Genomic DNA, 27,094 nt, shown 5'->3' with positions numbered 1-27,094 from the left:
GCAAGTTTTTGTCCTTAAAATCTATTTGATTGCAAAAAAATAGGCTTTTTTAGATGTAGTCTTTGCTATTTTTCAGTAGTTCATTAGGAGGTTTGAAGGTAATGCAAGTGCCATTAGTGTTCATCACTGCACTCACTAGAGACTGGGTGGTAATATTGTTCAAATTCACGGCTAGATTCTTTGAGTGATTCCTGGTCAGAACTGAGTTGTTCTTGATGACCATAACACTAGCATTATCTTAATTGGATCTGATGCAGTTTCACGATGAGATATGTTTGTCTCTGTAGAAAAATAAATATTTATTACATCTAGGACTGTTCATTTCATTGGGGGGAACGAGGGGACATAATATCTCAAGCTAAATGGTGGCTTTACAGGTAATACATCAGTAATAAATGTCTCTGACCAGGATGGATGTTATTGGTTTATCAACACATTAACTGTGCAAACACAAGCATGTGCTTTTATTATTGTCCTCCATTTATTTCATGGCAAAAATCATCATGGAAAGCATTGTTCAATAAATATTTAGTATTTTAACAAGATAGCGAATAATAATAATAATAAAGAGAACTAATCTCAATGTTCAGTTAAATGTGTCAAATATGCTATGTATAGGTGATACTTTTGTTTTGACAGATGTCATACTTTCTAGAATAATTTATTTTGATATGTTCTTTACAGTACACCACTTCCTTAATAACTTATGCCCTGATAACTCGTGTACTCACTTATAACACGGGGTTAGGTGTAGATCCCATTTTGTTTAACCAGAAAAAAAACCCACAAAAATCGCAATCAAAATTGATAACTGAAACATTGATATATCACTTGTTTTATGATCAAAAACGGAAGATAGGACCTGGAAATTTTAATCAACATTTTGAAATTATCAACTTTTAATAAGAAATCATATAATTGGTTACATTTTCTTTCCAAACAACATTCTTAGTACACTGTAATTAAAAATATTCAAGGAAAGTTTGATCAGTGAAAATGTCACTAATGCCTAGTGTAGACTGTACATTTATATTTAAATGCCAATTAATAATTTTTAAAACTGAAATTTGTGTTTTAATTCTATCTGTAGTTCCTCTTAAGTGTAATCATCATAAATGCAATGTGTATTTAAACATAAAATGTGTTAATCTACCTAACAGCTATGTCCGCAAGCATTTCTCTGAGAACCTAATCAAGTGCTGACTATGTTTTGATAACTCACTTGCGGAATTATTTATTGTATTGTTGTACTGAATTAAAAGCTGGCCTCCTATGTATTATCATGTTAATTATGTCTTTTGAATGTTATAAAAGAAAAGTTAAAACGAGCGCAAATCCTGCATAGTAAAATCTAGCAGCCCCGGTCATATGTCAGGTGAACTCACTTCAGTTGATCAATTGAACACTTATAAATGTTATTGTGTACACATAAACTACCTTAAATTAACTGACTCATTTGTAAATGATCAAAGATAGCAAGGCAACCAAGCAAAACGAATAAAGAGCATGGTTTCACGGATACAGACCATTGTGGGCAAGCAAGTTTCAGAGAATTCCTGAACTAGCACTTATAGATATCCTCAAGGATGATAAGGAGTTTCAGTATTACTTCCAATGAAATCATGACATCAGTATTGTACTAATTGAACAATACAAAAGTTGAGTTTCGACATAGACGATTGTCTCAAGAAATAAATGTCGCTAATTTTAAAAAAAAGGAATCTTTTGGTGGTGTATCAACAGTTAGTCTACTTTCCTGCTACTTTGACCCCAACTTGGCAATATATTATTTAATACCACTCTGGGAACCAAACTAATCAACAGAATAAAAAGCAGTGATGTAATACACAAATGCTTTCACGTACACTTGGTGGTTTTTGAAACCAGTTGGAACAATCTTTCACATGTTGGACATTTAGAAATTAATGTTATTTATACAGAATAATGAACAACTTGATTAGAAAAAATACGCTTTTAACAATTATTACCCTCCCCCAGTTTTCTTGATGTATAAGTGGGTTTGTTCAATTCATCCTGTAAAGCAGTGTTTATATTCATTGGTGCAGCCATATTTCCTGTCAAAGTCTTGCTACAGTTGCTTCCTACGCACTTCCTAATCCTGCTTTACAGAAAGCCATCTGAATTCCATTTATACACATGGACCACTATACAAGAACAAATGTTCATACTTGCTTTAATTTTTACAATCATGTCCCAGGCAGATTACAGTTCAAATATGACATCTCAGTGGAAGAGAAATGAACCAATCAAGTCGAAAGTAAGCAGAAAGACATGGATGAGTACAACAGTATGTTTCCAGATGTCTCTTGTGTTCTGTCACACTCTTTCCAAAGTTTGTATATAGCCAGTTGCTCTGAAGGAGTAACTGATATAAGGAAACATTTGAGTACAAAGACTTGTCCAATGGAAAGGTAGTGAAGAACAATATCGAAAATGACAAAATTTGTGTGTGTTTCAAAGGAAGAAAATATGATAATCGATTCTGAAGTTCAGTTTACCGAATTTTTCATTTTTTAATTGAACATAGGCTCCAGTTACAGTGGCAAATCATACAGGAAAACTGGAAAATTAAACAATACTTATCAAGTTGAAGTTTGATGATAAATTTCATTGAACCTGTGGTACCCTTAGAGATGATGCATAGGCCATGCACTGGTCAGTCCTCAGAGAGGTTGCAGGATACAAGATGAGACACAAAGAGGGTGAGTGAAGGTGTGATCCCTAAGGGTACTACTGTTTCCATAAAATTATCATCAAACTTCAGCTTGGTAAGTATCATTTAATTGTCCAAATTCACTGAACCATTCATACCCTCATAGACCCCACAAGATGTTAAGAGGGCATCCTGTGGCAGAAGTATATTTTGGAAAAAGAGGCAAATCAGCCTGCAATGTAAATCATGAGAATTTATTATGTAGATGCAACTAAAGAAGATAAATGCTTGTACTAAATTTAATAACAGTGGGTTGGAGCTAATTCAAACTGGTTTACATTGAATGTTAAGTGTGATGAGATAGGTTTCTGATAATATTTCAGGAAGAAAGAGTCTTTGCTCCAACTAGCTGTTTTGAATGTAGTAGTCAGAGGTACCTCATCTGAAAAGTAGCACTAGTGAATGCCATTCATGTACAGTGTAGTGTAAAATATTGGTATTTATAGCAGCAGCATGCATGGTGGATTTTAACCATCATATAATAAGTAACCTTTTTCACTGCCCCAAATGGGGCCTGGAAACTAACAAACAGATTGGTTTCATTATTCTTTATACTGTTTGTCCCATCAAAATATCTGGAAGAGTGACTGTGCAAAGACTAATAGAATCTATGTTGGGGTATGGACCAAGACAAGGAAATCCCAGTCAAGAGATTATATTTTTTGTCTCCGCACGAGCCTCGTGGAGAGACAAATAATGTAATCCCAAGACTGGGATTTCTATGATGGCCGATAGCAGCTGACAGAATACAACACCAAAGTGATATGAATATTTACATAAACACATTTTATACATGACAGCCTTATTATTAAAGCAATAGAAATTTGTACATTTACACATTTTTCTCTACATATTAAAGTAAGAGAAATTTGTACATATACACATTTTGCTCAGATATTTTATTTCCCTAGAACATCAAGAGAAAAATGAGAGAAAAGAACTTACGGTTTTATGGATCAAATCCAAAAATAAGCCAAGAATAAAAAAATAGAAGTCCTAGTAATAAAAAGTCATAAATGAAAAAAAGTTCAAATCCCAATGAAATCCAAAATAGAAAACAATGACGTCTGTTGTAACCTGCAAAGTGCTGCAGTGTCAACAGTCGCATGTTGAATCACAGAAAATATTATTCCAGATTTTGACTTCTGTTTAAATTTTGATAAATGTCTTTGTCCAAGAATTAATTTAGAGCACTAGTATTTCCAGGGAAAACAATCACTTGAAATTCAATAATTTAAAGAAAATAAAATAATTAGCCCAAACTGGACACGACATAAAACACCTTGATGTCTCAAGTTTAAGGCATGACTGACAATTCTTTCTCACTACATCAGTAATAAGTCTAAGACACAAAACCAATTCCCTTATGAGGTCAACCTTCTAGAAATGGAAGTTTGTTACATGATAATTGTCACCTCATCCAGGTATGGCCTTGACTTAATTTAATAATTCTTACTCTGAGAAAGAATTTTTTTAAAGTAAAGAAAGGTTGTTTACTAAAACTGTCACTGGTTCTGAATCAAGGTCAGAAACTAGATACAGTGTTTCTGTTTTTCATCATCATCATTGGCGGCTCAGTCTCGAGAAACCGTGTGAATAGCACCCTTGGAGTGTCGTCTGTCTCTGGGGTGTTGGCATCATCTGCTGTGGCTGTGCAGGCCTATTCACGAGTGACAGTCCCTGTTGCAGTTGGTGCAGACATACTGGGAAGTCTGAGTTATTGGGGTTGCTGTCTCTCTCTTCTTTCTCTCATGTTTCTCTGCCGCCAACTGGCCTCTCCGCGCATCAGCGACTGCTATGCCCTTGTTTAATGTCAGTCTCCATGTGCCTCGGTCCTCGGCCAGCACTTCTATTATTAGGTGTTTACCAATTAAAATGAAAACAAAGTCAGGTCAAGCAGAACTGAACTTAATTCTAAAAAGACAAATCAAGTCCAATAAACAATATTATGTTACAGTAGCATGTAATGGAATAAAATAAAAAATTAAACCTAATAAACAAACAGTTAAATTAAATAAAAATTACATAACATTATTCTGCAACATAAAACACCTTGATATTATTATTACCTGATTTGCCACACACCACTGGCTACAGACAAATAACAGACACTCTTTCACAAATGAAAATACACGTGCAGGTATGTAGAGGTTGTTAAACCCAAGAGAATGTTTCTGAGCTAAGTGCTTAAATATTGTAAAATTTATTTTGATTTAAATGGGATGTAGATTTTCTCCCACATTCTTGCAAGCAGAGACCAGTGTAATTTGGTTCAGATAAACAAATAAATAAGCTGAGAGGTTAAGTCTTATCATAAAAGTGAACTGTTCTTTCTGATTTATTACTGTGCAAGATTTTACTCGTAAGAAAGATTTTTGCATGTAAACATTTTAATATGTAGAGCCGTCACATACAAAAATGTGTACATGTACAAATTCATGTTACTTTGATGTTGTATACTGTCGGTCGCTATCAGCGATCATAGATTTCCTTGTCTTAGTACAAACACCTGTATAAATTATTTTTCTCACCCAATTTTTTCCAACTAATTTAAAATAACCCTGCCCTGTTGCAATTTAGTTAGCAGATTCAAAACACAGTATTCATCAGGTCCTATTATTGCTTCTCACTCTGTATAAAGGTCATCAGGTTTTGTACTCTTTTATGAAAATCTGAATAATTATCTAAGTGGATTCTAGCTATATATGCCACTCTTAGAAAAGGGAAACAAAAATCAAGAAAAAAGTGATTATTGTTTTGTGTTGGGATAGGGGTTTTGCAGCCATATAACGTGGCAACCATGCAAGATAGTTTCAAGATGATTTCAGATCCGTGATTTACATAAAATGTTCTATAGGACTTTTGATTTCGAGCTGACTCGATTAGAAATGTGGAAAAAAGTTATGAGAAAATCAACCTCAGCTTCATGCTTTGCAAGTTATTAGTGGCACTCACTTTTCATAAAGTTGTATCTCAGTCAAATTTTGAGCTATGAACTTAATATTTTGTAAGTCTTCATCCCACAACATGTACTTCAACATATACTGATTACAGATTTTTTTAAGGGGGTTGAATTCCCAACTTTCCGAAACCTAGCCTACTTGATATAGAATGAACCTATAGTTGCATAGTTTTACCACAAAAACAAACCTGTTTTGTTCATATCTGATGATATGCCATTAATAATGGCATGGTAGCAGCGCTGACCAGTGAACTGAAACTTTGCTGTATGAAGGAGGTGCTGTACACATAGTACCAAAATAAAGAAAATGGTGTTAATCCAAGTCTAGTTGTCTTTTACAGGAGTCTTGAAATGTGTGGGAACACCCTGAACTAGTGGGGGAAAAAACTTCAAAAACTTCATTAGTAGCTAAATCACAAACTGGCCATCACTTTTGACTTGCATACTGACCGGTCATGTGGCCTATGCATCATCTTGTAGGGTACCTTAGAGCACAAAAGGTTCAATGAAACTGTTTTTAAAAATGTTTCCTGAAACAAAAATTGAAATATGGTTGGTATATAAACCAAGCATTGGCTGGCATTTGATACCATACACCCCTGGCCCTCATTCTGATTCTTCACTTTCAGATGTTGGTAGCTATCCATTTCCAAACAAATTGTTCATTTATAATTCAAACAGAGGGAGAAATAAGTATGATGTCCCATTTTAATATATTTTGCATCTGCACTGCACACAAGTCGAGCATGAAATAATGCAGGACAAGTAAAGGAACATGAAAATAAAAATTTTACTTTTATTCATGTAATCTTTTAAAACTGGATTATTTTAAGTTATTTTTTTAAGTACTGTAAATGTTATAATCATTTCCAAAGTTCTTCATTGGATTTTGTATTTACTCTAATCTTTAATAAGATGCTTAAATCATTTTTTTATGAAAACATCATAATATTTGTATAATTTTTTTACAGGAGGAAGAGAGAATTCTAATCGTAAAAAATGAGGCTGATGAGTTAAAGATACATCTAGAAGAAGCCAAAAAAAATATGGTAATTAGTATGATTTCATTTGTGGAAATCACCTAGTTCACAAGATATGTTTGTCATTGTCAGTTTATCTTAGAACATTTTCACATTGAGACTGTATACCCTTTAACAGTTCCATTTTGAGAAGTATTTTTGTCACCTATAAATGGTACAGCAAAACCTGTCTATAAAGGTTTTTTAATGGACATGACAAATTTGTCCTTTATATGAAGATGGCTTCTCTGAAATTGTGTTGTATATTTACTGTGTATTTTAGTCCCTGATAATACTCCATGAACTTGTATATCCATATTTATTGGTCTAAAGACATCTTGAATGAACTAAAGTCAAGCATCTAAACTGGGTTTAAGCAGTATATGAGCTAGTACCAAACATAAACTCATTTGCTTGATAATTCAAATTGATTTGTATTAATTTTGTAATATTGTTCTTTATAAACATAAAATAGATATATTTTGAAAACAAATTATTGTCCTCTTACCATGTTAGACTGGAGTCTTTGATTGATATTTTATACACAATTTCAAATTTAGAAAGATGTATATTGAATAAAAACTTTAATTATATAGTTTTGTGAAAATTAAAACTAATTTGATTAACAATATATATTTAAATTATTGTTCAATTGAAACATACCTAGGAGTGTAAGGGTCAGAGAAAAATAAATTAACATGCATTAAAAAAGTCAACTTTCTACCATGACATTAATACAGTTTCCAATTAAAGATGCTTATAAAAGATATCTTCCAAATTTTTATCTATACTGCTCTGGGGCTATTAAAACACTTATTAAATGGCATATTGTCTGTCATCCTTGCATTATAAAAGTTATTGCTAGTCCAGGTATTGTTGGTTGTAAGGTAAAGAGCTTAATTTTATGTCCAGATTGGTCCTTTCATGTTTTTCAGACATCTGTTCTTGACTAGTAGAGTGCCACTCCCTTTGAAATCATATAATGCTGAAAGAATCCAACAGTTTTTGCTCTACTATTACTGTTTGATATTCTTTATTTATGGTAGATTTATAAATGTACAATATTGTTTTCAAACAAGCAACCTGCACTGCTTACCTGGAATCTATCAAAACTAGCTGGACTTAGAAGAAATTAGTTAATCTAAGTAAATTTCTTTAATACATGATTCTTAGTTGTACTTTGTAATATTAAATAAAAAGGTAAATGTGCTTGTTAGGTTAGTAGAAAATGAAACTATCCACATCGTCATAGAGTGAATGGCCATGTGATTTATTGTATATAATACACATTATTATATGCTCATTTGTTTTCTTTGTTAACTAGTAAGTCAAAACACTATATTTGAGGAAAAAATGCAACTGAAGGTTTTGGTGGGTAACTAAGAGCCTCAGAGCCAATAAGCCATGACGATGAAAAAGTATTATTTCCACTGGTTAATTGGACTGTCACACAATAGCTGCTTTGCACTTTTCCCCATTTAACTATATTGATACAATGTTAGGCTAGCAATAGAAGACATACACTGTATGATACAAGTTATAGCTATGGTCCCTCCAACAATTGAACATGCAAGTGAAAGAGCATAAGCATATGTCTTCTTTAGCTGGTAATAAGAATAGTAGTAAATATACTTGCATTTATGCATCTTGAATTTCCTCAAAATGTACTTTCTTAAAAAGCTCTGCAAATCCAAATGACATCACCCATGTCATGGAAAACCTGAAATTGTACTTAAATTTTAACTACAATTTCAACTGAAGTCACATTCTCTTTATAGCACTGAATTGACCCAATAAATCCAGTCCATCATAAGCAGACAAGCAAAATTAAGTTGGATCAACAGAAAAACAAAATCCATCCATTCCTGACCAACTGCAAAAGTTTTTTTTAATGCACATTCATTCAAAATATGACTATAAATTTCAAGTTTAGGTAGACCAAAACTAAATTTGTTTAAAACTAATTTTAAGCATACAACACAATTCAAAGGTTGCTAGGTGGTGCTATGTGCACATTACTATTGTTACTGTGTAGTTATGAATCTCCAGTTATGTATTTATTTTGAACATATAGTATAAATTCAGTTACTTTCTTGTAGTGTATTTCTTTATTATTAAGCCTTTTGAGGATATAATAAACATGATTACTGCATTTGTATGGGAAAACATGAACTCATTTGTTTTTTTTATATACCAATGCTGCACTTCCAAAGGTCGTGCAGTATTACTCAGAAAAAAACTTATTCTTTTTTTCCCATACAAATGCAGTAATCTGTAACTACAAAATTACTAGGCTTTACTTCTCATCAGGACACTCTGAATAGTATTTTTGGTTCATTAGTTAAAAGAATGGACTGAACTCTCCACTTCGTATTTACTCAGATATGTTGGTACATACCATTACTTGTATGAAAATAACATATTTTTGTCTTAGTAGCAAAGTCAGCACATTGGAGGTCTTGAAGTACCCCTTAAAAGTGGGTGGATTTCATTTTTTTGCTTATTACTATATATATGGATACACATTTAATTATTTACTGTGGATAAAATCGGTGTACATATGGTGTTGAATTGAAGGTAACATTTAAAACTTGGGACAATTACTAGTGGTCACAGTGAAGCAAGTTACAGTAGGTCAGATTTCTTAAAATGATCAAATTTGAAGAAGTCTAAATGAAAATTATAAAGTTAATTGTTTATTTAGGTTCATTTTTATTTGTTTAAACCAAAATATATGCATTCCATATGACATCTGAAAATGGGAAATTACCTTTCTGCAGACTAATGGTGTGCAGTAGACTACAATTTAGTTGTTTAAAAAACCAAGAAACAAAAGCAGTGCAATATTTATTGCTGATGACAACATTGTGATCTGTAGAAAAGGAATTAGTTACCTGTGATTATATGGAAGAAATAGTCATAAAGGATGCATTTGCCCAGACACACACTATCTACCTACCTACCTACCCACTCACCCACCTACCTACCTACCTAGTGTACTCCCTTCAACACTTTAAGCACATGAAATGGAGCACATAACAAGAGTTTGCTTTTGAATGAGGTGCATTATACATTTAATTTAGTAGTTTTCACACACACATGCACACACACACACACACATATAACACATTACAGTACATTGTGGAGCCCCGAGTGGCTGAGTGGTCGAAAGTGCTCACCATTACAGATCACTGCCATCTCACCTCTGCATGGGTTCGAGTTTCAGGCTTGGCCAATGTGGGTATGTGAGAAAGCCTGCCATTAGCTTCTCATGGGTCAGTGGTTCTTTCCAGTGTTTTCCAGGGTTCTTTTTCCACCACTTATACTGGTTGCCATGTATAGCCTATCCTGTGCTAAAAAATGGCATTAAACACAATAACAACAACAATACATTGTAATAAGTCATTTTACATTACAGTTGACAAAGATAACACATCAGTTGGGAAATGCTGTTTGAACAACTGATGATTATCCCGAGAATCGTAAAATTTCATTTGTCAGTAAGTCGTCCTCTCAGCAATTCTTTGGTAGAAATCCATCTCACTTCTCATATGAGTACTTCCAGATCTCAATCTGGCACAGCTTTTAGGAATCAGACTTCTGATAAAACTGATCAGAAATCTTTATCTCTTCCTAACTGCACATATTGTAAGAAGAAAGGGCGCATTATTCCTGATCACTACAGGATGAAAATTAAGCAACAGAATAAAGACAGTGCTGTTCCAGATGCTCTTATTTCTAAAAGGTCAAGGTAATAGTCTTATATTAAATGCAAAATATTGGTTGGGTCAAACAAACCTCAGTCTGATTTTATTATCAAGAATTATAAACCAGTCATATTGAAATGTTCATTATCACTTATTGATGATTCTGCTAAGCCTAGCCCTATCAAATATTAAAGGTACAGTAGCTTGTCAGAGTCTTTCATTATCAGGTACTTTGCTTTTGTTTGAGAAGTCTTTTTCTAGTTAATGTGTTCTCATTCAGGGAGTAGAGTGCAGCTTTGTTACTGTTCCTTTCCATTGTGTAAATCTGTTGTCAGTCTCAGGACCCATGATATTTGGAACAATGACTTCTTTACCCATTGAACTAGGCAATGATGCAGGTGGAGAGAAGGTTGTTCAACCACTTGTCAATAACAAGCATTGTTTGAATCAAAAGTTGATCCTGTTGAAAAAGAAATCACTGACTCGTGCCGTTCTTTGTAGTTACTAAAGCTATGGAAAAAAGAGCTCTTGAGAATAATGTTGATCAGGAAATTATTCTTCTAGCAGACACATATATTGGTCAGTCTGTTGGTGAGGTCACTTTTGCTCCTGGTATTGATTAATCATGAGGTATTGATCGCAGTGATCTTTTTACAACTCATTCTTGCAATTCTAATAAGGGTAATAAAACACAATCACTCATCGAACAGGAACAAGATCCTGAGATAATCTATTAGTTTCACAGGGTTATTAGTGAAACTGAAGCAAACAAGAGCCATTTTTTTTGTGAAAATTATAACCCCCCCATGAGAACGTAGAGACTAACTGAGGTATCCGCTTTTGACGAGTTGTTGCTGAGCTATCAGATTATTGTTCTGAAGTCATCAACAGGAAGTTATTACTCTAGTCCATGAAATTCCTTAGGCTGGTCATGATGGAGTCAACAAGGCTTGTCACATGATCTTGAATCAGAAGATATCTAAGGCACATCTGCAACCTATTGTTGCATTTGACAAACTGTTTAGCAGAATATTGGTAAAGTGTGTTGGTCCCTTACCAAAGACCAAGTCACACAACCAATGCTTGTTGACCATAATGTGTGCATCAACAAGATTTCCAGAGGAAATTCATTCAAGGAGTATTGAAACTAAAACCTTTGGCAAAATTTTTTTTATATACATTTTTGCTATACCAGATCTTTCCAGTCTGATCAAGGGTCAGGTTTAATGTCAGGAATTTTCCATTAAGTTATGCTTGGATTAGACATCCAGCAGTTTAATTTTCTGCCTATCACCCTGAATGTCAAGGGGCTTGGGAAAGATTTCATCAAACTTTGCAGAATATGATTCAGTATAACTGCTTTCATACAGGAAATGATTGGGATGAGGATGTTTATTTGCTGTGAGGGAATCAGTTCAAGAATCTTTAGGTTTTAGTCCTTTTGAATTAGTGTTTATGGCATACTCTCTGATGACCATTGTAGTTATTAAAAGAGAAAGTTCTTTCAAATGAAGATTCCAAGATTAATCATCTTGACTATGCATCTCATTTCAGATATACGTTTCTGAGGCTTGTGATGTAGCAATAACTATTCTTCACTCTGTTCAGTTAGAATTGAAATTAGGGTATGACAGAAACACAAAAGAAAGAAGTTTACAGCCTGGTAATAGAGGTCTGGCTTACATACCCATGCTTCAAAATACCCTTGCAGCAAAGTATTATGGTCCTTATATAACTGAAAAGAAAGTGACTTAAATTATATCATTTGGGAGAAGGAAACAGAAACAGCTTTGCAATATAAATATGGTAAAGGAATACATTGATAGAGATAGTCCTGTTAATCTTTCAGTCAGTGTAGTTGTACCTGTCCCACAAAGTGAGGATTTAAATGATTGCCTGCAATCTGACTGCAATGTCTTTGGTGTAACCAATCTTCAGAATTCAGAAAAATATTAAATAATCTGGACCAGAACCTTTCACATCTGCAGCCGTAGATAAAAGTGAACTACGACAGCTATTATATGAATTGGAGCACTTGTTAATACCAAACCTTTGTAAATTAGAAGTTTACTGCCCCTTTCTTGGCATAGTTTCAGGTCTTGCATTTAGCTCATGACCAGATTCTTTGTTTTTTCTTTCTTTCCATCTTGTATAAATTTTGCCATACATGGAATAATGAAACTTTATGATTGGATGGATCTTTAGTACTACATCCTTATCACAAAAGAAGGTCAGTATGACTCATATTTAACATTTCACCATCTTGGATTATATTTTGGGTTGTAAGTTTTTAGCCCTAGTAATATTCGCACTAGAATTATCAAAGTATATGATTGTATGCATCTCCGTTATGCATTACCTTTAAAGAAGATCACCATGACCTACATTCAACATGTTACTTGCTTCATGTAAGTTTTTGCATATAGATAATGACTACAAAGGTTTCTTGCATCCTGTATACATACTGTTCTACCTGAAATCATGAAATTTGGAGAGGGTATGCATCTTGATGATGTATGTGCCTTCATCACAAAAGTAGGTCACTGACTTATATTATATGCTACCCTGACTTTGATTAAATTTTGTTTTAACTGTTTATGCATAAATCATTGAACTAGATGATTGCATGCATCTCTGTTAGTACCACACTTACAGAGGAAAAGGAAGGTCACTGTGTCTTACATTTAAAATTGTATTGGCATGGTTATGGTGTTACATTTAGCCATGACCACACAAGTTTTTGGCATTGTAAGTACAAAATATCCTATCTAGAATCTTCAAATTTGCTGAGGGGATGCATCTTGATGAGCACTTCACCCTCATTGCAGTAATAAGTAATAAGTGAAATTCTGTGTTTTATGTTATTTTCTCAAGTTTTGCTCATGCTAGAATTATTAAATTTATGATGGTATGCATCTATATTAGTACTGTGTCTGTACAACAAAATCTAATTATGACCTATATTTCATTTGTACATTACACCAGCTGAACTATCTACTCATGTATTTTTCTGATTGTTTCTTTTATTTTCTCACTATTGCTTCTTCTGTTTGTCTCAAAAGTTCAGATTTCAAGAGGCTACCAACATAGATTCAAGGTACAAAAACAGCTATAATTGCTTAATGCTATATGTAGTTGGGACAATTTGTGCAGGAACTCTACAACTTAAATACCTTTTACTTCTAAATGCTTACTGTAAAAAATTCTAAAGGATACTTAAGTTCTTAACTTTTTGAGAGCATCCAATACTGGAGATCATACTATTTTTCTCATTATGTTTAAAATGCAGGTAGGCTGTCTTTCAAGATCAATGTTACTGAAACAAAAATTGTTTTATAGTAACTTTGACTTTGCATGACCTATCTTAATCAGTTTTTCTCCATGATTTTTTTCTTGGAGTTAAAGGAAATCTTATTACTTTGAAAACCAGAAGACCAGAGATTCAGGTCTTGGTCACCAGAATTAAACTATTATTGATCTGATATAGTCTGTGTGATGTGTCAAAGTTTTGTATGTGGATTCTGCCTTAAAAGTAATCAAAGAACTTGTAAGCTAACACAAAACAATGGAGAAGAGATTTTATGAAATAATTTAAATTTTCCTGTCTGCCAAATGAATTGATAGATCATTTGAAAAATGACTTCGATTTATGGGGGAGGAGACTCTGAACCACATCATGTATGATAAAAACAAATTGATGTCATCTAGAAATAGACTTCCATGATGGGGGGGGGGGTAATTTTGGAGGATGCATTTGCACAGCATGTTTGTTTTTCAATAATTTTTATGGGTTTCTTATTTTTATCTCTATTTTAGAATGATCTGAAGGGAAAATTCAAGGAGAGGGATGAATTAATATGGTGTTTACAAAAGGAGAACAGGGAAAAGGTATATTAGTCATGGATATCTAACTTAATTGTGGAGCCTTTTACATCATTGTGCATGTCCACCTGAATGTCTCTCCATGCCCTAGAATAAGCTCAGTGTTAAAGCATTTTAGATTAAGCCTGGGGTTCAAATTTGTTGCTGTTTAGCCAAATAAAATGTTAGTTGGACAAAGAGAGCCTCTTGTAATGCATAATATAATATGGAGTTCCAAAAGTAAATATATTCAATACATCAGATTAAAAGCTATCTGAGAAACATATAAAATGGGCATTCCCATGATCAGCAATTGAATCAACTCAGTATCTTTGGCAAATTATTAATCTGCAGAATATTATAGCTTATTGCAAACAACATGTGGATAAGAAATATTCTTCCATAAACTTTGTGCATGTATTTTCTGATATTTTCCAGTGTGTGTTTCTTACATTATAATTTTGTGCACATTCCTTATTAAAACTAATACCTTAATAACAATGTTTAATGTGCTTTTCTAGAATGAAGAAATTGCTCAACTTCAAAAGAACCTTGTTGACGTGCAGATTTCTAAACCACAACACTCTTGTACAGCTGTCCAAACTAGTCCCAAGTTCGATTTTATGGAGACAACTTCCAAACCACCATCAAGTAATCAACCTAAGCCGCAGCCAAAGACTCCTCTAGTAAGATATATTATTTAGTTACTGTTTCAAGTTTGCCATGTTATGATGATGTCCATCTCTGTGTGTTTCTTATTTTAATTCTGGACAATAACTTCCATTTTTCATGATCAACCTTTTCCAAACTTTGTAAGAAGTTTGCCTTTGGACAAGAAAGAAACCTACAGATTTCAGGCACAAAAGGCTAATGGTCATGGTCACAGGGATTAAAAGACATAAACCTGTTTCCACAGTGTAACTTTACTTTTATAATAGTTACCTTTACAAATCTTTGTAAATGATTTGGCACTTGAGACAAGAAAGACATATGTTTAACATATGTTTTGGGGTCAAAAGATCTAAGGTAAAGTGTCAGTGACTCTAAGAAGAAAAAGGGTTTCTGTACAATTTCTTTAATTTTTTTAGATAACTTTTATCAGACTTTGTAAATGGCTTACATTTCAAACAAGGAAGATGCCTATTCATTTTTTGGTGAAAGTTTGATGTCACAGAATTGAAAGAATTAAACAATGATTTGTACAGAAGTCGTTCTGGACCTCATGTCTTGACCAAACTTTGTTGAAGGCTGGCATTTAAAACAAGGACGACACCTATTATTTCAACATTAAATGGGCAATGTTCAGGGTCAAGAGGTCTCCAAGGATGAAAATATGTTTTCCATAGAATAACTCACGTCCTATGCTACAAGCCTTGACCAAACATTGTGGATGGTTTACACCTAAGACATGAAAGGTACCTAGCATTTTGGGTTCTATAGATTAAAGGTTGGTATCACTGAGACTGAAAGATAAATGGTTTCTGCACATAACTTGGCATTGCAGGTATATAATGTGCTATTTATGATTTACTGTTTCTTTTTTAAATTAAATTACCAAAAAAGTGGCATTTCCTAAAATAATCCTCTTTTTTTAAACAATATTAAAGTCTTTTTGCCTTGACACAAATGGCCCAAACACTAGAATCATTTGTACATGTGTCTTAGACCTGGTATACTTATGAAAACTCAACTCGAACTATCAGTCTTGCATATTGTATTGTACCATTTCCAAATTTGGGGATGTTGCCATGTAAACCTAGCTGCAAATTGCAAATCAGATTTTCTTTAAATATCTTGTTGATAAATATTTTCCAGCTCTAGTCCTTGTTCAACCAAAATACATTTCTGAAATGAATCTTTAGCTTTTAATTTTAATTGTTAGAATGGTAAAATATGAATACCCACAGTTCATTACCCTAGATGTAAAGCAGTGAGAACCAGTTAAATGAAAACATTCCTTTTTTTCTTCTCCCGAGATCTAAAAATTTGGTAAGGAAAAAAAATCACATCACATAAACAGTCCATTATTATATTTTAAATTTCAGCATTATAATTATAATAATTTCATATTGGTCTTTTCTTAGTCTTGTATTAAAGTCCTTGAAGAATAAGAATGATATATCTTCTTGACCTATCAAGCAAATTAGTTCCTAATTATCTAGGTCTTCTAAACAGACCTATGATTAAAATCAAAAGTGTTCTATTGAACATTGGATATGTTACCATATTAATTTAAGCTATGGTGGAATACGTTTGTGGCAATTGAAAACAAACTGGCTTTTGTCCTAATATTTTATTTAAATTAGCACATGTGCTAAGTAGAAGTTCAGTATCCCAGGTAAATGATGCATTGTTTTCTTTGACATACTATCTCCTATCCACCTCACATTGTAACTTTCAGGGTCTGGTATCTTACATTGTAAAACTATAGGTCCAAATGTTACATTGTTAGTCTTCATACCTCTCTCCTCCCAATCCAAGGTCCCAGTATTCTTACAGCTCTGAGATAGGGGTCTACATAAAAAAATCTTACTCTTTTAAAGATTTAAATCATTTTGGATTTTGGTCATCCTTCCTCTTTGCAAAGTTTAATTGTTTTAGTTTGTGATCATCCTGCTGTTCACCTGGCAAGTGCCTCAAGTTTAGATGATTAAATATCATCAACTTCAGAAGGCATGTGGGTTAGTGCATTCAGTGTCTCCATGTATGAATTTAGAAAACAAATTCAGTTTTTGCAATTCCATACACAACAGTTGCTTGCAGATTCTACTGGCAGTACAACAGACCAAGCTCTTGCATACATGCAACATATTTTTCCCAGATTTAGATCAGATCTTGTCAGACAAAGAATTATTAATGTTCAGCTGGCAAGTGACTAAAGTTTAGATGATTAAATATCATCAATTTCAGAAGGCATGTGAGTCAGTGCGTTCAGTGTCTCCATGTATGAGCAAAAGTTTCAAATTTTGCCATTCCAGACACAACAGTTGCTTACGGATTCTACTGGCAGTACAACAGACCAAGCTCTAACATACATGCGACATTTTTTCCCCCAGATTTAGATCAAATCTTGTCAAACAAAGAAATATTTTCAGAAATAAAATACAAAAATTTGTTATTTGATTTTGTCAAAGTCAATTTATTCACTTTTAGTATAAAATAGGACAGTTTCATTTCATTTTAAAGACATGCACTATGCATGCCTATTGTTTCAGTATTTACATTAGTTGTTTTGCATGTGACTATCTATAGAAGTAGGTATAAAGTAGTTCTACATACAGTTTATACAGAAATGAAGTACGCTGCTTGACGTAATCACATGGTTATGTTCTGACCAATGGAAATCTTTGCTACATTTACCAACTAATGCAGTTCAAATTATTTTCATTTAAGAACATGTCATGTGACAAAAATGTTTCAAAACCCCTGGAGCTTTTTGTCATTTGTGCCTGAAAATCGAGTAGGAAACATATTTTGAAAGCTGTTTTTTTTAAAATTTTTATTTTTTGTTTTTATTTTTATTTATTTTTTTTTTTTTTTGCTAAACAGAGCCATTATTTTTGTATGGATACCACTCTTTATTCCAAATGCCCATCTTATCCTACTTTTTGCAAAGGCTTATCTGTCTGTTTGCAGTTCATACCGGTTTGCCTTAGATCTAAGACCAATAAGTCTAAAATTCGGACACAAAATTGGATTCCAACCACGGGTGAATTTTGTGTAAAATAAATGTCAGGTCCAAAAAATGAGGTTTTTCTATCTTTATTTCGTAGTGCAACTAGATATTCCAGATTATTTGTTATTATAATTATTATTATTATTACTATTATTATTATTATTATTAACACACTTCTTTGCAGGTAATAAATATTGGTTGCGGGAGCTAAATTTTCAGTACATCAAGTGAGCTTTTCACAAAACCTGAGGTAGCTGCCATTTATTTCCAATACACCTGTCAAAGAATCCCATAAGTTAAATTATTAACACTTGTCACCTAGGCCCTCGAAATCAACTATGTGCATCAAAACAATTTTGAACAAGCCAATTGTTGTGAATCAACATGTTCTGCTCATTTTGGAGTTACGCATGACTAAGTTAAGAGAAAAAAACAAGAAAGAACCAATAGAAATAGATCCCTTTTATTTGAGAATATTAAGTACCAGATTTGACAACTTTATGCTTAAGTTGAAACATATATATATATAAAAAGGGAGTGTATATATTGTCAGAATCCTTAGGTATCAAATTGAACAAATCTTTCACTTTGTAATTGTCTGTGTTGAAAAACTGCCAGTTCCAACCCATACTTTGTTCTGCAATTATTTGATGTTGCCACCAAAATAACAAATGGGCATTTGCCTGGTCCTCTAAACTTGTCCTTTGGCAGTGACTTAAATAACACATGCACCCTTCATAAATGTAAACTGGCTACAATCTTCAATAAAAAATGCATCCTTCATCAAATGAAGTCACCACCAAACTTGAATCAAAGTAATGTAATCTGGCCAATTGTTGCATTTTCCAGAGTGATTGGAACATGCTTATTGTGCAGTGAAAGTTTGCATTTTGCAGGAAACAAAAGTGACTTTATACCTTCAATGGCTACCAACTTTGGCATAAAATAGGAAATAAATTAACAATCCTTTGAAACTAGATATCTGCCCATCAGCTTAATTGAAAGGGGGACATCATGCAAAGATGTTTGTAAAAATTTTATTTTGTTCATATATTGAATAGATTCATCCCCTTGGTAGCCTCAGGAAGGAAAGTTTTCTCACACAGACTAAAATCTAGGCCAAGTTAAGTATAATGTATATGTACCATGTAAACAACAACTTTACATCTATGTACTACTGACAACAATGAATATCATAGTAAATTATTTAGTGACACATGTTTGTTGACAGTGGAATATAGGTCAAACAAAGACTAATATTTTTTATATATCTGTTGTTTGTGTTTTCTAATGGGATCTGTTGGATACATGAATTTTCTAACATGTGACCTATACTCAAATTTATGGAATTTTCATATTTATAAAATACTTAATTTACTTGATGGCAGCACATCATGATATAAGCTAATGGTTACTTCATTGGGGAGTGAGGAATTTTATCTTCAGCTGTTTACTTTTGGACACCAAATGAAGGAATTTAATAGTTTTAAGACAACAAAATTTGTTATTAAATTTTGCTGTCTGAAGACATACAGTAAATATTGTAGTATTTGATAAAAGCAAAACATAAATTAATCACACTAACTACAGACTTCTTGTTTGATACTTGGGTCTGTTTCTATGTACTTTTCTGTACTACATGTATTTAAAATATTTCCAATATTTTTGTGATATTCCATAATGTAAATAATAATAGATTAGTACAAAATGGTTACTTTCATTTGCAAATTCCTTTTTTTCCCTCTGCAGATTTCTTACACAACTGAAGCAAGAACACCAATGTCTGCAATGAAGACTCCTCAGAGAAGCAGTTTGAAATCCACTGCTTCAACCAATTCTGCAATGAAGAAAAGAAAAGTTTTCTTCTACAAAGATAAAGAATCCAATTCAGGTTGTGAATCTTCATCTTCAGAGTTGATGGAGGTTGAGGTAAGTATTATATATGTACTTACTGGTACTATTAGCATTATATCCAAGAGCTGCTTCCTGTGACATATTATATTGTATTAGGTTCTTCATACATTTCACACCATAAGTTTGAATTTCTGTTTATCACATGTTGAAGGCTTTGCTTTACCTATTGACATTGCAGACTGTTATGCCACAGTGTATCATATCATTATTTGATCACCTGCATGGATTGTGTGTGTGTGTGTGTTTTGGTATACTTCCGAGGTTGCACACCAACATCTCAAGGACTTAACACACCAGTCCTCGAAATGATACTTTGGAAACTGGTTGAAAAGGATCATAAGAGATGAACCACGTGTTATTGTGAATGTCCTCACAAAGTTGGTAATGTTTGAGAGACAGTTACACTCTGTGTGTGTAGTACACACAATCTGTGTTCTTCCTCTGGTACTAGACTAGTGTGCAGATGCTTAGGAAATCAGAAGGCATGTAGGCATGTGACTTCTGATTGTTATTTAATCAGAACATCACTTTTCTGCAGTGTCACTGTAAATTTCATATATCGATAAATATGGCTCATAAAAATAATTATTAGTATTATTAGTGATTTTTAAAGAAAAACAATTTTGTAATAATGGTTAACTGGTGATGCCATCAGAAAGTGCGATATTTTCAACCCGGTGCGACTGATATAGTGCGGTGCTTTTGATGCATGATTTGGTGTGTACATGAATTTCATTGCTTTGAGACTCATGGAAGATGGCAAGGACATATTGGATTAAAATGGTAAGAAACAAAGAGTCTTTATAAATTTTTTTATTATATTTGTTTAAACCATCTTTTCCTTTTTCATTTCTTATTATCTGTGACAACTTACTTTATCCCATTCCCACAATGAGCTTATCTTGACCATGTATTAACCCTGTAGTGCGAGAGCCATATTTATGGATGACATCGCCTGGCTTGGTATGCTTGAGCCAAATATTTGTTTACCAAATTTGAGAATTAATTTTCTGCGGGAATATACCACTAGGTCGAAATATCAGCTACTGAATGAAGGTCTTGATTATTAGATTCCCAAGTCACATTTCACATTGCTGTCAAAGAGGGAGTTAATAAAGAAGTAATCTCTCTCTCTCTCTCTCTCTCTCTCTCTCTCTCCATTTCCTTTTCAACATATTGTTGAGAGAGAAGCAGAGCAAATTGAACTTTATAATACATGAAGAGTATTGTGCTTTTCTTTGTTTTGTTTTTTTTTTTTGTTTTTTTTTTAAATTTAAAAGTCAGTTAGGCAAGGAAAGAAAATGGAATACCTCGGTGTCAATACCTGACACCCCCAAAAACTTAATGGTTGGTCCCTTTTAAGCTTATACAATTCTCACTCTTGATAATATGATGTATCCTCCAGTATAAGAAAAGTCTCTGTACATGACCGACTAGTTAATAAACAAACTTGATTGCTAGTTTAAGTGTGATTTAGTGGAACTTGAAGCAATGGGACTGCCATCTCATAGCATGTTTATATCAACATGAGATAGTGTCAGAGCACTTTCATATCAACATTTTTTTGACCATGATTTCTCATATATAAAGCACAATAATTTAGCTGCAATATCAAAACTTATACCGGGTAGTGTTAGGAACAATTTAGATTACAAAATTTGAGAAGACACATATAATAAAATACCCTTAACACATTAACCCCTAGCGACGACTTAACATGGCAGGAGGTAGTAGCCTACTGCCGAGCTCTGTAGCATCATGGTCATTCGTGATACACTAAAGTGGGTGGTATTATTGAAAGGTAGACAGATGTAGGTCTACAATGATACCAAATAATCTGGAATATCTAGTTGCACTACAAAATACAGATAAAAATAAACTCATTTTTTGTACCCGACGTTTTTGTACCCAAAATTCGGCTGTGGTTGGAATCAGATTTTGTATCCGGAGTTTAGACTTTTTGGTCTCAGATCTTAGGCAGACCAGTATCAACTGCAAACAGACAGATGAGCCTTTGCAAAAAGTAGGATAAGATGGGCATTTGGAATAAAGAGTGGTCTCCATACAAAAATAATGGTTCCGATGAGCAAAAAAAAAAACTTTTACTCTTTTGCTCATGCACGAGTCAAATAGCCAATGAAAAACGATGTTTCTAACACAACTAGGCAGTATGTTATTGAAAGATGACCGGGGATTTGGTGTTTTCGAGTCTATTCAGAAATAGCTTTCAAAATGTGTTTCCTACTCGATTTTCAGGCGAAATTGTGACAAAAAGCTCCAGGGGTTAATGTGTTAAGATTTTGGAATTAATGGTCAAATGACTCTGTAGTTTGGAAATCTATTGAGAACTCAGCCTCTGTTTATAAGGAAGGCATACCTTGTCATGTGTAAGGAAGGCATACCTTGTCATAACAGTAACATGATTGTTTCTACATTGAGATTCCACATCCATACTTGTAGAATCAAATGAATAGTGTATAGTTTTACTTCATATGCAGTATTTAACATAATATTAAGACTAGCTTTATTTAAATCTTAAATTATGTTTATGAATTAAGTAGTTGTCACATTGATGGCCACATTAAGTGGTCAGTAAAGAAATGAATTTTACAGGCATGGGCTTTATTACTGTTTCTGAAATTAGAAATTAATGCTTGAATGATTGATTAATATAGCATCAAGGTTGCTAACTGAACAACATAATACCCCTGTTCTACTGTGTAAGACACCGCCCCTGATATATATAGTGGGATTAGGGGTGATCAGTGTCTTACTTCCTGAACAGACCACACCAATGTCCTAGTAGTTAGAGTGTCCACCTCAGATGTGGGAGGTTGCGGGTTCAAACCCCAGCAGAGTCATACCAAAAACTTATTTAAATGGTATTTGCAGCTGTCTCGTTTGGTGCTCAGCATTAAGAGGTTAGTGCTAGGACTGGTTGGCCTGGTTTCAGGCTAATGTGACTGCAAGGCCAGAATTAGGCCAATTGGACTGATTTGGTGCAATCGGGCCCTGCACATTAGTAATTTTTTTAAATATATCTAACGAGATAGTAATTTGAAAGCAGTGGAAGAAAATTTTAAGTTCAGTATCATGTAAAATTTGTTTAAAAGTTTATTTCCAAATGCCCTGCTCACAGGGAGACCTGCCAAAATGATCCAAATCGGGCCCTGTATTTGCTAAAGCAGGTGCTGTGTGACTGGTTTGGATATGATGCTACATGTCTGTGGCATGATTCCCCCATGTTAGACATCAATATAAACTTTCACACTGCATACATCTTAGCGATATGGCAGAATTTTTTTAAAACTACATTAAAAATTAAAATCACACATTTCCTGAACAATTTCTGCAGCATACAGTTTCCATTGTCAATCTGCAGCAGAAGGGGGGAGCTTTAAATGTTCACTAATCTTAGTTGGTAGCCCAAAAAATTTACACTTGCACAGGGTAGCATCTAATTGCTTTGGTCATACTTTAGTTAATCTGATGCCTTTTTCCTTGCGAAATTGTATCCAGACAGAATCAAGCTGTTTCATTTTTAAAACTTATTTGACTACCAACTTTTATTAGACATTCATTTCGTTAAAAGAAAATTTACCCTTAGTTCAGACATATTGGGCATATCTTTTGAAAACAAAACCACTTCATTTTATCTGTATATACAATTGTAAGGAGAAAGGCTTCAGAGTAAATGTTGTATGACTAACACAATTAGAAGAAAATCGGAGCAGTTAATGTCAATATGGGCTGCCTGGTATGAGAGATATTCTTGAAAACTTTGCCTCGTTGTTGACTGCCGATAGAATATGCTATAGATCAGTGATTGCTGAGGCTATACATGTATCAGTATATATCACAGGTGATGTCTTACAAGGTATGACTGATCAGTACCCTGGTAGCAGCTTCTTATAATGCTTCTAACTTTCATTGCATAGTAAAAAGATATCGACGTCCGGGGCGTGATAAATGGTCCTTCAAATAATGAAATTTTGGAAAGCACAAAGTTTTGGTATATATGACATTAAGTTTGAAAATTTCAGATAAATGGTTTTAATATAATCACTTTGAATTTGCTGACCTCATTTTGAATATTAATCAGTCATTTTTTTTCTTCCCTTTGCAATCCAATATTTGTCATTATCATTAAAAATAGCTGGAAGGATGATGCTGTCATTGTGCTATCCAAAGTCTGTCTGATTATTTCTCAGTGTTGTTTGTACATTTATTTGTCTTTTTGCTGATATTTAACCCAGATATATATCATAGCAAGACAGACTGTCATGTACAGCAAACATTTTCTGTCTGATGTGTTTTAGGTATCTGATTTGTAGTTTTCTTTAGCTTCAGGAAATATGATGATGAAACTGTATGTATATATCATTATAGCTTGACAATGTCATATACTTGATAGTAGGGGTGAAACGATTCGTCTATATACTGATGCATCAGTACTTACTGTAACGATACACATATCAGTACAAGAGATGGAGAATCGATACAAAACGATACTAACTGTATATAATTTATTTTAGTCTTTAGCAGTCATGAATGATTATTATTAGCTTGCCTTTTTTTCTAGGATTCATCTGAAACAGCATTTGCAGTCCTAGGTACTCATTTTTATTAGTAAAAACAAAAGAGACTGTTGAGAATACTCGCTTGCCATCTGCAAATTAGCACAAAATGATATGGTTTGTAATCTGCCCCCTCCCATTCCATGTTAATTATCTTAACCCAGTATGTTCAGCATTTAGGGTACATTCCAAACATGTTCCACAAGTATAATTAAGTACTTTACTCAACATTTAATAACCACTTTTAATCTAAGTTTCTAGCGTTTTGTCGCACAGTGAAATAAGTTAAATTGAAATCTCATTGGTAGTTATTACTTATTTGGTTCCAGGTTAAATAATAGCTACTAAGATAAACTGAATAAATAACAATGACAGAAATGAAATTAAGTATAAATATTTATTTGAATACCTCTGTCTGCACAAGCAGTTCTTGTTATAGCATTTAACGCTAGTTTTTTCAGCACAAGATAAGCTATACATGGTGGCCAGTATAAATGGTGGAGGAAGAACCCAGGAAAACCCCGAAAAGAACCACCAACCCACTAGAAGCTACTGGCAAGCTTTCTCACATACCCACATTGGCCGAGCCTGAGACTCAAACCCATGCAGAGAGGTGAGATGGCAGTGATCCATAACAGTAAGTGCTTTAGATGACTTGACCACTTGGGGCCCCCATCTGCACAAGCAGACTATGGCATTAAAGGACTAAAAACCCTAATATAGCATTATGGAACAAATAAGAAATCTGGCATGGTAGCCAGTAAACTACTGATTCAAGAAAGTAGTTTATGTTAGTGAAAAATCCTATTTTGGAGCAGATGTATCCCAAATAAAATATCTGTGAGCTCTGGAAATGTGTACATAACAGCCACAAAGATCAGTTTCCTAACATCTTTGAGCTGACAAAACTAGCTACGCATATGCCCTTTCCAAAGATGAAAAGACCATCAAGTTCATATGTGTATAGATATGTATTGTATCACAGGCTATATATCGTGAATTGTATCAATACACAGCACAGTTGTATCGTTTCACCCCTAATTGTTAGTTATGGTTTCTTTACATTGCTTACATGGTAAACAGCTGAACAATTTCTTTTTAAAATGGAACAGTGTTTGATGAATGTAAGATCTGAAAGTAAAAGGGAGTATTTTTTATAGGTAAAAACTTAAACTCAAGTGTGAAAGCAATAAGGAATGTTCTGTATATTTGATTTAATTTATATCTGATTTATTTGTTTGTAAGTTTTAAAGTCTTTCTATTTTTTAATTTCATTACATGTCAAAATAATGTTGGTCTATTTACTAGGAACACATACTTTTTCCAGAAAATAGTTTGACCGTGACTGTTCATTTTTGTAAACACATAAGACTGACCTGGTTCCCCTCCTTAATTCAAACTTAGTAACAGTCACGTCAGCAAGTTTTTTAAAATTTATTTTTATTGTGGGAATAATAAGGTTGAGATCAAGGCTGTGTTGGATACATGACCCTTGACTTGTAAATAGGTTTTAGTGAAGTAAACAACTTTTTTTCTCAGAGTAAAATGATTGCTTCTTGTCAGGGCCATGCTGAGAGTACATGATGTAAACATGATCATGTGACCCATGTCCAAGCATCTGTTTTGCACTATATTCAAGTTTTAAAACCATTGCCCTAGAGAGAGAGAGAGAGATCTCAGTTGGGCTTCTAAACACTGGGACATAAAGGGTCTTTCTTTTGTTCTGTCATTTTGGGAATTACATTTTAATGTTTATTTGAATTATTTGGATTGTATAAGATTAATTCATTTCTCTGGAAATAATTTGAGTTCTCATACAGAATTTTTGTGTAAAGAAATTTCATTAATTCAAACACCAGATTATTTCTTGTGTTTCTACAAAGAACTGTAGACTTCAGCACAATGCAGAATACAGCATACATCATTGCCTTTCATCATTAGAACATTTCAATATTAGGACTTCTAAAATTGTATTCATGGCTCATTCTTGGATTATTTTTGGATTTGATTGCTAAAACCTTAAATTCTTTATTTTCTTCATTTTTACAGTATTTTTCCAGGGAAATAAATAATTTGTTAATTTTTTCAAAGCTTGTTGTTTTCACTCTTTTTTGTGTTACTGTTTATTCAAGCCTAAACAAGTAACATATGAGAAAGAAAATGACAAGTGTACCATGGTCTAAGGAGGAGAAGGCAGCTGTAGAAAGACAACTGGGACAATTTATAAGAACTGCTTCACTGCCAGGAAAAGCAGCATGTGAAGAGGCAAGAGGAAGGAATCTATTCTGGCAAAGAACAGGGGCCACGAGAGGCCAAGTGGTCTAAAGCGCTCTCCATTATGGATCACTGCCATCTCACCTCTGTCTGCGTGGGTTCGAGTCTCGGATTCGGCCAATGTGGATATGTGAGAAAGCTTGCCAGTAGCTTCTTGAGGGTCGGTGGTTCTTTCCAGGGATTTCCCGGGTTCTTCCTCCACCATTAATACTGGCCGCTATTTATAGCATATCGTGTGCTGAAAAATGGCATTAAACCCTATGGTAACTGGCAAAGCACACATGGAGCCATAGTAAATTCTTTATAAAAGATTCAAAGTTTAAAGCTATGTTAAAGCTAAACAACTAGAACATTTACTTGAAAATTTCAA

The 27,094-nt window shown here is 33.7% G+C and overlaps 1 protein-coding gene across 1 annotated transcript in view; it reads left to right on the top strand.

Annotated features, from left to right (window-relative positions):
• Positions 1-27,094, top strand: part of LOC149796474 (uncharacterized) — a 294,892-nt gene that overhangs the window by 237,411 nt on the left and 30,387 nt on the right. The window contains exons 24-27 of the mRNA XM_089961179.1: positions 6,668-6,745; positions 14,239-14,310; positions 14,805-14,969; positions 19,709-19,888. Coding sequence (XP_089817305.1) covers positions 6,668-6,745; positions 14,239-14,310; positions 14,805-14,969; positions 19,709-19,888 — 495 coding nt within the window. The remainder of the gene's footprint in view (positions 1-6,667; positions 6,746-14,238; positions 14,311-14,804; positions 14,970-19,708; positions 19,889-27,094) is intronic.

The sequence above is a fragment of the Sinohyriopsis cumingii genome, chromosome 6 (genome assembly GCF_028554795.1).
Source record: "Sinohyriopsis cumingii isolate HCF-2022 chromosome 6, ASM2855479v2, whole genome shotgun sequence".
NCBI lineage: Eukaryota > Metazoa > Mollusca > Bivalvia > Unionida > Unionidae > Sinohyriopsis > Sinohyriopsis cumingii.
This window is presented reverse-complemented; position numbering and strand designations above follow the sequence as displayed.